At 50.4% G+C, this 15096-nt stretch overlaps 5 protein-coding genes across 5 annotated transcripts; 2 read left to right on the forward strand and 3 right to left on the reverse strand.

The window, feature by feature from the left end:
• Window positions 1-110: 110 nt before the first annotated feature.
• On the forward strand, window positions 111-2370 carry PtrM4_065380 (DUF2235 domain containing protein; the record flags this gene model as incomplete). The annotated part of the gene is made up of 6 exons (XM_001933246.1): window positions 111-465; window positions 515-552; window positions 629-742; window positions 791-825; window positions 877-1519; window positions 1570-2370. The coding sequence occupies 6 exons, from the start codon at window positions 111-113 to the stop codon at window positions 2368-2370; spliced, it is 1986 nt and encodes a 661-aa protein (XP_001933281.1).
• A 580-nt stretch (window positions 2371-2950) lies between these two features.
• Window positions 2951-4048, reverse strand: PtrM4_065390 (Peptidase-M50B multi-domain protein; the record flags this gene model as incomplete). The annotated part of the gene is made up of 3 exons (XM_001933247.2): window positions 2951-3208; window positions 3269-3631; window positions 3845-4048. The coding sequence occupies 3 exons, from the start codon at window positions 4046-4048 to the stop codon at window positions 2951-2953; spliced, it is 825 nt and encodes a 274-aa protein (XP_001933282.1).
• Window positions 4049-4905: 857 nt separating this feature from the next.
• Window positions 4906-6787, reverse strand: PtrM4_065400 (AraJ, Arabinose efflux permease; the record flags this gene model as incomplete). Its single annotated transcript, XM_001933248.2, has 5 exons — window positions 4906-5658; window positions 5713-6122; window positions 6172-6574; window positions 6624-6717; window positions 6771-6787. 5 exons carry the CDS (start codon window positions 6785-6787, stop codon window positions 4906-4908), a joined length of 1677 nt encoding a protein of 558 aa, XP_001933283.2.
• A 1606-nt stretch (window positions 6788-8393) lies between these two features.
• On the reverse strand, window positions 8394-10224 carry PtrM4_065410 (GlcD, FAD-FMN-containing dehydrogenase; the record flags this gene model as incomplete). Its single annotated transcript, XM_001933249.1, has 3 exons — window positions 8394-8554; window positions 8617-9812; window positions 9872-10224. The coding sequence occupies 3 exons, from the start codon at window positions 10222-10224 to the stop codon at window positions 8394-8396; spliced, it is 1710 nt and encodes a 569-aa protein (XP_001933284.1).
• Window positions 10225-13614: 3390 nt separating this feature from the next.
• On the forward strand, window positions 13615-15058 carry PtrM4_065420 (MFS-1 multi-domain protein; the record flags this gene model as incomplete). The annotated part of the gene is made up of 2 exons (XM_066105693.1): window positions 13615-13882; window positions 13956-15058. 2 exons carry the CDS (start codon window positions 13615-13617, stop codon window positions 15056-15058), a joined length of 1371 nt encoding a protein of 456 aa, XP_065964320.1.
• Between the last annotated feature and the right edge of the window lie 38 nt (window positions 15059-15096).

A 15096-nucleotide genomic window follows, 5' to 3' on the forward strand; every position in this document is an offset into this window, starting at 1 on the left:
GCGGAGCGATCTTCGCCCTAGTTGCTCCACGCATCGCGCTCGCCACATTTGAAGACTCGGCTTCCCCTCGAAGCCAAGTGCCCCTCCCTACCAAGATACAGGTTGTAAATATGGCTTCAAAAGACACTGAACAGACGAAATCGTCCAATATTCCTCCACAAGTGTTTGTTCCTACTCCTCATAACAACCCTATGGACTACGGAGCAGTGTCACGCCAGCAGGGCCATGTGACCAAAAAGTTTGTGTTGTGCTTTGATGGCACAGGCAACAAGTTCTCTGGTACAGATGCAGACAGCAATATCCTCAAGATATATCGAATGCTTGACCGCAATGGAGATGATCAGTTTCATTACTATCAGCCCGGAATCGGCACCTACGTTACCAAGGCAGACGGTTCCATGACCCGAACAGGACGATGGGATAAGTTCCAGTCTTGGTATGCCAAGGCCAAAGACAGTGCAATTGGTATATCACAAGACTTGAGTATTGATGTACGCAGTCTAACTCTGGCTAGGAACTTCGTTTGACATGCACGTCATGGCAGGATACAGAGTAAGCAACGAACAAGTCTCATGGCCGACAATTTTCTGGTCGCCAAGACTTCCTATCGGACTGACAACTTATCTAGTTTCTCATGCGATACTACACTCCTGGTGACGACATATACTTTTTCGGTTTCTCGCGAGGCGCATACACGGCGCGTTTTCTTGCTGAGATGCTCGATCACGTTGGCCTTTTGTCGGTAAGCAAGATATCACCGTTCTTTGACGAAAGGTTCTGACTATTGCAGGCAGGCAATGAAGAAATGTGCCAGTTTGCATGGAAGTGAGTATACCCGCTTACTTCTGTTCGTAATTTTTTAACCAAGCGCCCCAGAACATTTCAGAAGTGGCAATGCCGCCTACCAGACGAGAAGCGTAAGGACCGCACGCCTGGCGAAAAGTCGGAAAAGCACAAACTCCTAGAGTTCATGTGCGCTTTCAGGGAGACTTTCAGTCGCCCAGTCAAGCCAATCCGCTTTCTTGGTCTCTTCGACACAGTTAACAGTGTCCCAGCGTTTGAAAATGCATGGATGCAGCGCAGTAGATTCCCCTACACCGCGCGAAGTAGCGCTGTCGTCATTCGACACGCAGTCGCCATAGACGAGCGTCGAGCAAAGTTTCGACAAGATCTTGTGTCACAAGAGAAGCCTGACAGATCCATGTACTACAAACGCCGTCGTAAGCATCTACAGCACATGAAGGAAATGGCCCATGACTGTACCGAACAACAGTACATGGACGAGACGGACAAGGAGGAACAGGGTAACAGAGGTCGACGGGAAACACTGGCTCCTCCTGAAGTGTTCAGAAACCCGCATGACACTTCAGGTGTGCGCAGTCAGAGTAGGGGATACTCTGCAGATGGAAATTATCGTTCCGGTACACCCTCTATGCGCTCGTATGAAGGTGCACATACGTTCAACTCAGAGGAGGAAGATCAAGACATACAAGAGGTCTGGTTTCCAGGGTGCCACGCTGTAAGTTTATCTCGCATCATCAATCATTGATAGACACTGACCATGGGCAGGACATTGGTGGAGGCTGGCCACTTGGTGACGACGACGCAGCTTTGAGCCACGTTCCCCTCGTGTGGATGGTACGCGAAGCGCAAAAAGCCGGCCTCGAATTCGACGAAGAGAAGCTGGAAGCTCTAGGTTGTTACCTCGAAGAGTCCCACATCAGCGGCGGAAAGACACACATCAACGTCCCAACCATCGAAGTCGCCCCCGCGTCACCACTGCCCAACACCAGCTCAGGCGCCGCGTCATCCGGTATGACCGGCTACACCGACGACGACAACATCCTCTCCCATCACCAAGAATGGCCAGATACCCATTTCCACCGCCACCTCCATGAAGCCGCCACCAAAGGCCGCATCCACGACGTGCTGCAGTTCAACAACGGTGCCACCCGCATGGGCGTCATATCCTGGAATATTATGGAATATCTACCCTTCCGACGCATGGATCTTCAAGAAGATAGTACCTGGAAAGCCATTCGCTGGCCGCTTCCCAAAGGCGAAACACGCGACATCCCCGCCAACGCCGTCATACACAGCAGCGTTATTAAGCGTATGCGCGCTGATCCTACCTACCGGCCTGGCAACCTCATCGTCGGGGGTGGCGGCCGCGGCGTTAGACACGCGCCCAAGGATTTGGGTATGGGCAAGTGGATAATTGTTTGCGATGAAGGTGACCATGTGGCCGAGTGCTTTGTGAGGAGATTTCCGCCTGAGAGGACAAAGACAGAGGAGATGGAAGCGTCTGTGAGTGCAGGTGGGCCACAGGGAAATTATTTTGCGGGAAGGAAACGGTCGACTGCTGTGTAGTGCCTGTGTCTGGCCGCTGTACTGAGTGTGTTGTTTATTGTTTTTGCCTAGTTCTCACCCTGATTCTTAGTAACTTCGGTATGCCGTATGGAAATGGCTTGATACTCTCTTAATTCTTTTGCCTTTTCCTGGCACGTGAGAGTTTTGTTTTGGGGCCGTGAGTTCGAGTATATTGATGTTGATTACAACACTTAGTCCAATGGCATTTCGCTCACAGATTGGGCTCTTACGCTATAGTGTGATCGTAACGAAGCAGGTACTAGCCCTATTTTATGAAAATAATTTGCATACAACTAGTGATATTCCTGCTTGTAAAATTTATGCATGACAACTATTGATGAAAATCGAAAGCCACCGGATACATCTCTATAGTCCTTCATTAACGCATCTGACAACGTAGTTATAGATCATGACAAATACTCGTCCCGAACCATAAGAAAAAGGGTATACCCAAACATTCTCCCCACTATCTCTTGTGCTTTCATAGAAGTCATTCCAAAACGCCATGCCAACCTGTTTCCACTTCCGCCTCTTTGCTATATCAGTACGCCGTAGATGACATCATCTTCCCATCACCGCCCTAAAAGCGCGTAGGAATAAACCCCTGACTATCTTTCTCCTGCTGCTCAAAACTCTGCTTGAACGCCGCCAGACCCGCCAAAATCCCACAAACCATAAACACGAGCGAAACCAGCGACCAAATGACACCCCAGCACTGCGAGGATCCTCCATAACGCTTGGCGAAGACGCTGGCGTCAGATGAGTTTACTTTCCGCAAGATCAAGTCGTCGCAGATATCCCAGACGCTGTAGAGTGAGGACATTACGCCGATGAAGAGCTGTGTTTATCGTCAGCGAATCTGTTAAGAGAAGTGGAGTGACGGGGGCTTAGAGCATACCACGTAAAACCTCAACGCCTCACCATGCTCGATAAACCAAAATGCAACCAGCAAGCCCACGCTCAATAGGATAGTGCCAATCGTCAACCAATCCTTGCGCGCCCACCACAGTGTAAGCAAAAAGCATACGCCGAGAACGATACTAGCGACTTTTGAGGCCACAATGTTAAAGCCGCAGAATGTAAGAAGCGCGCCGATTAATGAAGACCCAAGATACCCGGCGGGCAGAGTGATGAATTGCTTGCCTCCACGCATATGAGTTACACCGCCTTCGTGTGGGTCGAGAGAGATGGATTCTACACGGCCGCCGGTACAGCACGATGTTATCGCATGGGAGAACTCGTGGAAGGCAATAACCAGCATCTGTAGTGAGTTCAGATGTTAGCATACGTATCTAGATCACGTGATATCGTACCACATCGTATCGTGTCACCTTTCTAAGATCATCCCACTAATGGAACCCACAAATGACCACGATAAAGAAACAACGACATGAAATAAACCTAGAATAATCGAACCGGGAAATGGAAAAGGAGGAATATGATGGAACGAAATAAGATGCATAATAAAACATACCTTGAACGGCCACAACACCCACCGCACATACGGCAGATTCCACAGCAAAGCAATCACAACAACATACGCCCCAATCACACCAAGCGTAACACCCTGTGTATGATTTACAGAGAGCCCGCGACGCACAACTTCGCGCCGCATAACCAGCGACGACGGCCCCGCCTCGACCAGGGCTCTATGCGCTAGTTCGCCGACAGCAGGCATCGCCGTTACTGTTGTGTAGGTATATGTTTCCCGCTTCCCAAGGCAGCTGCAAAATAACAAGGGTTTTGTTGGCAATCCAGTGAAATCCAAAGATAAGGCAATAACGAGTGAGTAAAGGACAAAAAAGTGGTTTGGAATGTCTGAGTGAGACGGGGAGTTGTTGTTGTGGCTGGAGGGGAAGACGTGGAGAGCTGACGCGTTGTCAAGGCTTGTGTTTGTGATGTGCGCCACGCTAAAATTGGCAGGGATGTGGCTGTGTCGGCATCTTTGGGTGGGGATGCGACGACGGGGTATAAAGTCCGGTTTGCAGGTTTGGGTTCATAATCTTGGCTTGAGTATAGTTATGAGGCTTATAGGAAAGCTGTGTTCATTCTTATGAGCTGCACAGCTGAAAGTCTGTAGTGTGGCAATGGGATGCAGCGCCACAGGAGTACTCGGTAGACTGGTCGAAACCAGCAACGTTGACAAATTGTCGGTGTAACGCGAACAGGCCTGCTGAATGTGAAGATGTGAGAATGTGATGCTTGGAAGTACACGGATTAATACTAATAACTTTGGTTCATGATTTCAAACGCTCAATTTACTTACCAGCATTACCTCTCTTCAGGGCTTCACCCCCCACATGTAGAGAATCAACATCTTTCTGTTCGACAAAGACTCCATTGCGAGCTGGGGCGTGATGCGGCCTAGTCCTATCATACAGGATTCACTTACCAAGACCCAGGCATTATGGTTCTTCTAAAGCACTCAATATTCGATATGTAGTTTAATTCATTCAACATCTCTATTCGTCACCATTTCCTTAGTCTGGGTAGTAATGCATTACGGAACAATGCAGTTCAAGCCCCACTCATAATTTAGACCCTGCGTCCCTCGTCAACTCGCTCCTGATGCATCGACATGCCCCGCTCAGGAGAACTATCAGCATCCTTGCCATCGTACTTCTCATTTACAATGGCGCCATCGGCAGCCACGGCACTGTGGCGTCGCTGCCAGTACGAGTCATCACGCTCGTTGCGGGTGATGTAGCCAGCTGGAATCCACTTCTTGCTAGTCCTGGCCGAGAGAGTGGAGTCTGAGTACATGATATCAACGTTCTCAAGAGACAAAGACTTGGTCTCGAAAACGAAGAAGTACACAACACCGGCAGCAGCAAAGTTGCAGGCGAAGAAGACGAATCCGAAGGCGTAACCGATGCCGTCATCAGCGTAAGGTGTGAGGAAACCAATCAAAAAGTTACCAAGCCAGTTGAATGCGGTTGCCATGGACGCTTGTTTCGCCCTAGTTCGGATGGGAAAGCTTTCTCCAATGATAACCCAGACGAATGGGCCCCAGGTCGCAGCAAAACTGGCAATGAACATGCAAGCAGCGACAATCATGACCACACCTGCGGTTGGGTTGTCCTGGGGTGGTAGCGCAACACCGATGATAGCGAAGATGAGAAGCCAAGCTGCTTGCCAAAGGCCACCAAGAACGAGGGGAACACGACGACCAACTCGCTCAATCAAGTATAATCCAGGAACCGTCATCGCCACGTTGACAGCGCCAAGAATGAGCTGGACTTGAAGAGGATCCTCGATACCCGCAGAGCGGAAGATTGTTGCGCCATACTGCGATTGTTAGTAATGCTGCTGCAGCGTCTTGTCGAACTGATGCGGACTTACGTAGAAGAAGTAGTTGACACCAGTCCACTGCTGGAAAAATTGAATAGCGCAACCCATGAGAGTGCGGTATGCCAGACGCGGAATGCCGGAGGGCTGGCCAGTGAAGCACTCCAACCAGGTACCCTGCCCAGCACTCTTCTGCTCATTGATGGCATCCTGCATCTCGTTGAAGTCTTCGTTGACAAGGACGTGCGTTGGGTCATGTGCCAAACCTCGGAGACGGGCCATCGCCATGCGTGCGTCTTCCCAACGTCCCTTACCCGCCAACCATCTAGGAGACTCGGGTGTAAAGAGCACACCAAGACCAAGAGGTATCGAGAATGCAATTCCAAGACCAATGACGATCCTCCAGGCCGCGTCAGACTCTTCGCCTGGGTTATCACGAACACCGTAGTTGATGATGTTGGAGACTACAGGACATGTAAGTATGATCCGAAGAGGAGTCGACTGTAGACTTACCGAGAATGCCAACCGTGATCATTAGCTGATAGGATGCGACAACAGCACCACGGATCTCTCGTGGGCAGACCTCGGACTGATACATGGGTACACCGATTGACAGTACACCAACACCGAGACCGGCAACGATGCGGCCCATTGTCATGTGTACCCAACTATCCATCGCAGTGACCTGAATGATGTTTCCAATCACGAATACAAAGACTCCCGCCGTCAGATTGCGACGGCGTCCTAAAAAGTCGGCAGTGTATGCACCGGCCAGTGCGCCGATTAGGGTACCAATAGACATGAGTGAGACGAGTAGGGACTGGATGGTGGGATCGAATGCAATCTCTCCATTGGCCTGAACCTGTCCGAAGCGTCTGATGAAGTCGGGGAAGATGAGCATGCCAGAGATTTGTCCCTATAATTCATAAGCCCCTATCGCTCAAAGCTGTTGTGAGGATGCATACCGTGTCGTAGCCGAAGAGGAAACCACCTATCGATGTGATGACCCCGAGCATGATGGCTTCAATGCCACATTCGGCACCGCGAATGCGGACGGAGCTTTTGAGAATCAGTCAAATGTGTACGTATAACGGCCATGGTGGTGAACTCACACTCTTCCCAAACCCATAATTGTGATATTCGGTCAAACACAGTGACAAACTCAAGGGTTCTGAGCTTGATTGATGAACCTATTGTTCCTACAAGAACCCTTAAGTAGCATTGCCAATCTCTTCCCACGTTAGGTTATGTGGTAATGCCCAGCATACTGCCGAGCATCCAGCTCCGGGCTCTACGTCATTGGCACCGCGACTCGCGCCCTGCTCGAGGATGGAAGGCCTCGCGCTCTTGGCTTGACCTCCGCGATAGCCAGTTGAATTCCACCTGTGCCCTTGAAACTGCAGTAGCGGGCTTGTCAGTGCGATACAGACGCTGGCGCACAGGGAGTGAGCATGTGGGGAAGCAGTGCGCGATTCGATGGCCAAGACAAATCCGCCCGAGAATTCCGGAGAGCCGCAATGGTCGTTCTCCACCACCGTGAGGACGCATGAATCGGATCGAGTTTACGCGTGTACATCTGGAAAAATGTTTACGGGCTCTGTATAGCTACACTTTGACGTTGGGCGCGAGCGCCTCTGATGCAAACCCTGCATTCAGACGGGTGGCACCGCGTGACGACCTTGAGAAACCGTTGTGTACGCAGACACTTGATAGGAGTGCCACGTGACATGTTAGGATGCACGCGACAACTTCCTAGGTCGGACCTCGGTGAAGGTACCTCAAGATGCGTGGGCACTCTGGGCAAGTGGGGTGCACGGGGATGAGTGGACACCCTCCAGGTTCCTACAGGCCTCAAGACGTGTACTATTGTTTCGACCACTCCAGCTCTTTCAAAATGCCGCGTGAGCCGGTACAAGCTTTGCAAGCGACCTAGTATGGGGCCCCAATTTCCGACCGCTTGTCAACACCGATGACTAAGATGAGGTCCCATCCGGTCCCATCGAATGCAACGCAAACCGGGTTTGTTGTCGGATCGGCGAAGGCGACCCACATGAGGCTCATGGAAGACACCAAGAAGGTTCGCTGGCCTTGGTATGGATCCGCATCGCACAGAAAGAGGAGGACGTAATTTCGGCAGTTCTGGGGACGTGGAGTGAAAACTCTGAAGGATGGCTGCCGCCGTGTCGGCGTGGTTGACGAAGAAGGTGCGGAGGTGCGGAGGTGCGGGGACCTGGAGATGGCTGGGGAGTGGGTGACCGCAGCAGAACAACAACTCTACTTTTCGTGAGTGCGGCCACGCATGCGTTTATAGCGGTTACCGCGCAACGCCTGCAATTCCTCAGATATGCGCCATCGTACTTTCCGTTCTATACAACTCAACGCGTTTCAATATCACAATTGCTAGCTCCCGACCCGGTGCATCTGCAGGTGGAAAGATGCACGTAACACTGGAGACGACCATGCAGACTGCGCGATCTTCCAACCACTTGTCAACTCCAGTATTCGCAACGGGAGGGCCCGTTTCTATCGCGGACCGATTGAGCTGTACGCTGTCGCATCATCTGCGGTATTTTTGAACTGTCGTCAATGACGCCATCATGTGACAGCACGCGAGGAACTGATTCGCGACATGGTCAAGATTACTCAGACGACGCGAAAAAGTACTTTTGGATAAGCACTATCAAATTCTTTGCATCTACTGCAGACATTCACCTCTGATTACGTTTGCTAATACCTTACAAGTTCGCCTTCGGAATGTCATCCCCCCGGAACCGCTTCGGCCATATCCCCTGCTTCCCTGGCGAGAGAATGCCATTCGGATCCACAGCATCCTTGATCGTCTCGACAAACCTGCGATATGCATGATTGTTAAAGTCGTAAAGCGAAGCAACACGGTCTATCTCGAGTCAGTAACTGCAACTCTAGCAAGAGCCGCGAGATGGGTATTTTTGGACTTACCCATAGTATTCACATGGCTCCGATACTTGCTGTATCCCCTCTTCTTCCCTGCCTCAAACAAGTTGTCAAATATTGTCTGCACAGCTTTCCTGTGCACAGCATTCGTCTTGTCGAAGGTAAACATATTCACAAAGATAACGTGGCGCTCGTGGAAGAAGAAGTCGCAGAAGAGATCGAATTTCTCCGCCTCGCATATTTTCTTCGCAATCTTGATCCAAGAAAGAATTTCTTTGCCGCTGGCGGGGATGATGGGGCTGTAGTCGTAGTGCGCACCGATGCCACCGCCAGACTTGGGGAGTCGGAATTTCACCATCGGAAGCGACCAAAGCGTCGGAATGCCGACGAAGAAACCGCCATCTTGTTCTGGGATGGAAGTAGGGTCTAGGGTTTGTCCATCGGGCGCCGAGTAAATCTTGCCTGTGAGGCTACCTTTGGGCGCCTTTTCGGCCACGATCTTCTTGAGCTGGTCAAAATGTGCTTGTATCACATCCTTTGCACCGTATAACCCGAACTTGGCATTCCAGTATCCGAGACCGAACTGCTTCTGGAGTTCCTTGATGCGCCAGTCGGGAATTGGTGTATCATGTGGCCAGAAGTCTTCTCGTGGGCCCATCATACCGAACCACTCGGTAACGTTGGATACGTAGACGGTGTTTGGGAGCAAACCATCGCGCCGTAGTGGCCCGAAGACATCGACGATGGTTTCTACGTCTTCTAGATCAGGCATGTCGAAGGCGCAAGACATGAAAGCTTGGGGTGCAGGTGTAAGCCAGATGCCGAGCTTAGTCACTATGCCAAGATTCGACTGTAGGAACAGGCCTTCAATGCTGGGACCAAAGGTAAACTTCGAGAGATGGGCAGAGGGCGAGTTTGAAATGGAAAATTGGCCCGTTCGTACTAGTTCGCCGTTTGCAAGCATAGCCTCGAGCCCGGCAATGTGCTGGTGGTGTGCTGCTGTAGGCGTGAAACCTGTCCCGCGATCCAGAGTATTTCCAACGACAGAGCCCCAGCCGAGAGATGGTACGGAGGGCCAAACATTGAGTTTGTTCTTGACGCAGTAATCGTAGAGGTCAGTAAACGTGACACCAGGTTCGACAACGGCGTATGCGAATTCAGCATTTACTTCGATGATCTTGTCCATACGATGGAGGTCGAGAGCTATGCAGCCAGTTACACGAGGAGCAGGTCCACCATATCTGTACCATTGTGTCAGATTGTGCGTCTACACATACAAGGACATGGAGGTTTGACTGACCCAAGGTTCTTCCCTCTAGAAAATGTCCACACTGGGATGCCAAAGTCATTCGAGATTTTGAGGACATTTCTTAGTTCTTCTACATTCTTCGGTCGTACAGCTGCGCTAGGCATGCTGCGCTTTCCTTCCGCCTCATGTAGTTCATATGGATCAATGTATTCTGCTAATGCATCGTCCTGGTAAACCTGCTCGTCACCGACAACGCTCTTATATTTTTTGATTGCCGTGTCAAAGACGTTCCGTGAGATTCCAGGTGGTAGAACCGATTTCAATGGAACAGTGATGCTGTCCTTGAACAGATTGTAGTGTGTAGACTGGTATTCCGCGTCGGCGTAAGCTGGAACAAAAGGCATTGCGACAGATGATGAAAGTCACATGTATGATTCAAAAGTGGTTCTGGGGCTCTGTGAAATGATATTATATCCACTTGCATACTTAGGATCGTGTCGGCATCGGCTATGTAGGGTACGGGCGCTAGGCGACACGCGTGAAGGTGCATTTCCCCACATTGCGGAGAAAGACCCCACATCTCTTCTCCAACATGCCGGGCCAGGCTTCTCCTCTTCAAGATGCTAAGGATACATACGAGAATAGGAGTGGATTGCGTAGTCTGTCTGTATAATTCAGCAGTTACAAACGCAATGAATCACTTTTAGCAACGCACACCAGCATGCACACCGCTAGTTAGCGCTGCTCATCGGGCTAAAACCCCCACAACGGAGTAAAGCCCGGTATTCACACATCTCTGCAATACATGCAATCCATTCTCCCGTCAAGCCCATCTGGCAGTCCTTCGAATCGCAATGATCAATGCGTGAAACGCTACCACGCCAGGCCAGTCTTTCTCTCCCAGGTTTTGACCACGTGCGAATTCCTTAGCCCCAAAAATTTGTCCCTGTTCACGAAGGCCAAACGACGGAACTCGCGTTCAAGCAATGCACCTCGTGTTGTCTCTGAGAGATTCCGGTTATCGCAAAGGCTTACGATATTCGAAAGACGGATATGCACCACACCTAAAGATGCCTTGCATTGAGTTAGTATCAATTTCATACAACTGGGTAAGCTAACATCCCACAGAGATGCCGTGTTGTTGCAGAGCATGCTAGAAAGCTTTCCCCATTTCGGATCCGCTTGACATGGCCAAATGATACCATGGGCCAAATAAGAGGTCACTCATAGTTAGGAAAGACTACTAGATGTGAGTTGTTACCAAACAGGTGAGTGCAGTTACGGGTCTTACCGGCAATGTATTGGCGAAAACAAACGGTATAGCCTTTAGCTTTGGAAATTCCTTTGGCTCAGCAATGACCCAGGGGTTCAAGGTTTGCTCTATCTTTCTCTTCAATTTCATGAAGGTGTGGCCGCTTTCTGGTTTGCAGAAGGTGTTGGTGATGACGCTTTGAAGTTCAAACTTCTTACGAGTATGATTCTTACCGTCTATACCAGGCACAACAATACATGATGTAAGTTAGCCATGATTGTCTGTGTAATATTTGCAGAGTCATCGATCAATTGGTTTAGGCTTAAACCGTTTGATTCCCAGAGCAGGTCGAGAACTGGTGTCCATGTGCTAAACATGTAGTTACAGAATGCCAGTAGTAGCCCCTTCTCTAACTCTCCAAGACGGTGCAGCCACGATGGCACAAGCAGAAGTACCTTGTCGAAGACGATGCTAACAACATAGCTCTTCCTATGGCCTTGGACAAGCTTAGGACATGGCTGTAAAGAATCGATAAGGGGCCAAGACGTACACGCGCAACCAATCCTCCATCATCACTACCAGGGTGAAGATCACAGCCAAGTTAATACCCGGCCTACAGAAGATGGTATCCGGCAAAAGTGCTGCTGCCGAACCGCAACAGTCTCGGACGTCCACGGCGAGTAAGGATAGTCATAGTTGTTTACAAGCTTTCGCATGTCCGTTTATAATGTAAGCCTGCTATTAATCTACCTTAGGGTACTGCTACTAACCAAACTACTTTACAGCTGTGAATATGCTTCTTACAGCTTGCGCTTTCCTCTACGGGCGAATCTTATACCGCAGCATACTACTATGTATGCGCGACGTTCAGCGTACGAATAAGGTTCCCTAACGGCTTCGGTGCCGTTCTGCCCTTGAGTATACTAGTAAATCAGCGGAACAGCCCCGTCACGACCATAGCAACCATACGATGACGTGCCGGGGCGAGAATTCCCAGACGTCAATTCCTGTTGGAACTCCACTCTAGAGGTATACAGGGAGCCTACCTGGTACGATTTATATATTCAGACAGCATTGCACCTCAAAGGAGTTCGCTGCTGCTCGTCACCACCTCGACCTGCTTGCATTGCGCAACAACACCAGATGCACCCAAAACAGCGCAAACCGCCCGCTTGGGAATAAGCATTCTCATTACTGCAAGCAAGGAAAGAAAGAAGGAATATGGTTTACGTATAAACATTGCATTGCATAGCATTCGGCCATCTTGGCAACCTTTTCACACCGCTGTTCCTGCAGTTGGAGCCCCCGGGGGTTCATGATTCGTGAGTTCGGTCCCTGCAGCGGAAATGAAACACTTCACTACGGGGACCCTGGGCTATATTGTTTTATTTGGGCAGCAGCATCCACTCGTTCATCACAGAGGCAATGGACGGATGTGCCCGCCGCCTTGCCTTTATGTCAGTCGGTCGGCATACAGCATGGAAGACGCATGCACTAGATATGGTAAGCTAGATCGCGTTAGGAAAGTAGTTCGCTTCCTGGTTCGGGATATGTCCGCTTTCCCCTCCCTACTGTCTCCACTCCACCTGCAAGGCCGATTGGTGGGGTGATGACCGGTGTCCATGAGGCGAATGTGACTAGGGTCTTGGTGGTTTTTGCAAGCCTTTCTAGGGCTTTTCTTGATGTGGCTTTCTCTATTTTGTGTATGAATGTGTGGGTGCATGTATATATGTGTATCTCTGCATGTTATTGTTGGGTTTGAGCATTCCTCGTCAACTTTGCCATCTCTGGAGGGGGGTTTCATGTCCCGTCTCATCTCATTTCATTTCTCGTATCCATCAAGCAGTATTGTCTTTATCGATTTCCTTCTCGGCATCAGTGTCAGCAATTTGGATCCGCATTCGGCATTCGGCAGTTGTTCGGGTAGATCAGTCAGAACCTTTTTATCCCCAGCGAGCCCAGACGAGACATGGAGCACCAAGGTGTCGTTGATGAGATAAGGAGACCTGTACCGGTATATACCTGTATGGATAGCGCGTCATTTCGGAAAGAGACTGGAAGTTTTCGGGGTTTGAGTAGAGGAGGAAGTCGAGATGGGGGTATAGGGAGTAGGGGGGGAGATGGCCAGGGTCTGGAAGATGGGGAAGAAGCAGGTGCTGGAATAGCCGCAGGCAAGAGGAGCCGATTGAGGATGGGTGCGATCATCGTGGCGCTTTTTGTGAGTTCTTTTATTCTTGTTTTTTCAAGAGATGGGTGCTCATCTCCGTGAGGCTGAGAATGAACATGGGGAAGAAAGAAGTCAACGAACAAACAGAAACAACACAGACAGGGAAAGATACACAACTACTGACACTATCCTCAGCTATCTTTATTCGTCTCCGCCCTAGATGCGACAATTGTCGCAACAGCCGCACCGACAATATCTCGCGACCTCTCCAGTGCCGCAGGCTACACCTGGATCGGTGGCGCCTACCTCCTCGCCAATGCCGCCTCAGGCCCCATCTGGGCCAAATTCTCCGACATCTGGGGGCGAAAGCCTATCATGCTATGTGCACTTTTACTCTTCTTCATCAGTTCAGCGGTTTGTGCGACTGCAAAGACGATGCAGGAGCTCATTATCGGCCGAGCTTTCCAAGGCACGGCGGGTGGTGGACTAATTCTACTGGTGCATGTTTGTATTAGTGATTTGTTCAGTTTGAGGCAGAGGAGTTTACTCATGGGATTTATGGAGGGGATTTGGGCGTTAGCAGGTGGGATAGGACCGGTGCTTGGAGGGTTGTTTGCAAGTTTGGTCACTTGGAGGTGGTGTTGTGAGTGCAGTGTTTCATTTCGTCTCGAGTGGCATACTGTTTGAGATCATTTACTAACTTTTGATTCGAACAGTCTACATCAACCTCCCTATCAGCGGAATAGCCGCCCTGCTGATCCTCCTCTTCCTGGACATCAAGCATGAGCACACATCCTTCGTTGACGGCATGAAAGCCCTAGACTGGTTCGGCATCTTCACCTTCCTCGGCTTCACTCTCATGATTCTTTTCGGTCTCGACTTTGGCGGCGTGCTCTTCCCCTGGGATTCCGCAAAAGTCATCGCTCTCCTCGTCGTCGGCTTCGTCATGATCTTTGCGTTCATCTACAGTGAAGCCAAACTAGCAAAATACCCCCTCATGCCCATGAGCCTATTCAAGCGCCGCACAAACGTCGCCGCATTCTCCGTTGTCTTCTTCCACGGCTTCGTCTTCATCTCGGGTGAATACTACATGCCGCTGTACTTCCAGGCCGTGCTCGAAGCCTCGCCGCTACGCTCCGGACTTTTACTCCTCCCCTTCATCGTCACTGGCGCAATCGCTGGCGTCTTCTGCGGCGTCATTATGCACAAGACTGGTAAATTCCGTGAAATCATCTGGGTCGGCGCGTTACTCCTCACCATAGGTTTCGGCCTCTTCATCACCTTTGACGCATACACTTCCACTGTAAAAGCCGTCTGCTTTCTCATGGTCGGCGGTCTCGGTTCAGGAATCTTATTCGAAGCACCACTCATCGCCATTCAAAGCCAAGTCGAACAACACAACGTCGCCAGCGCCACAGCGACCCTATCTTTCATCCGCAACATTGGCGTCTCCATCTCCACTATTGTCGGTGGCACAATATTCCAAAACTCGATGAATGGCCGCGCTGCTTTCCTCCGCGAGGCTGGACTCCCAAAGAATATATTCGACCAGCTCGACGGCGACAGTGCAATGGCTAATGTCATGTTACCCGGTATGCTGAAGGAGCGTGCGTGGGAAATCGCTGCTAAGCAGGCTTTTGCGTACGCGATGCGGAATATGTGGATTACATATACCGTGTTTGCCTTTTTGGCGTTCATGGCTAGTTTGTTTGTTCAAGCGGCGCATTTGGGGACGGAGCATACGGAGACGGTGACGGGGTTGAGGAAGAAAGAGGAGGAGGTCGTGGCGGGGTCTGGGACGGCGACGCCGAGCTCATAGAGTTCAGCGATTGGTAGTTTGTAAGTTTCGTATAAAAC

Source organism: Pyrenophora tritici-repentis, chromosome 2 (genome assembly GCF_003171515.1).
Source record: "Pyrenophora tritici-repentis strain M4 chromosome 2, whole genome shotgun sequence".
Classification (NCBI taxonomy): domain Eukaryota; kingdom Fungi; phylum Ascomycota; class Dothideomycetes; order Pleosporales; family Pleosporaceae; genus Pyrenophora; species Pyrenophora tritici-repentis.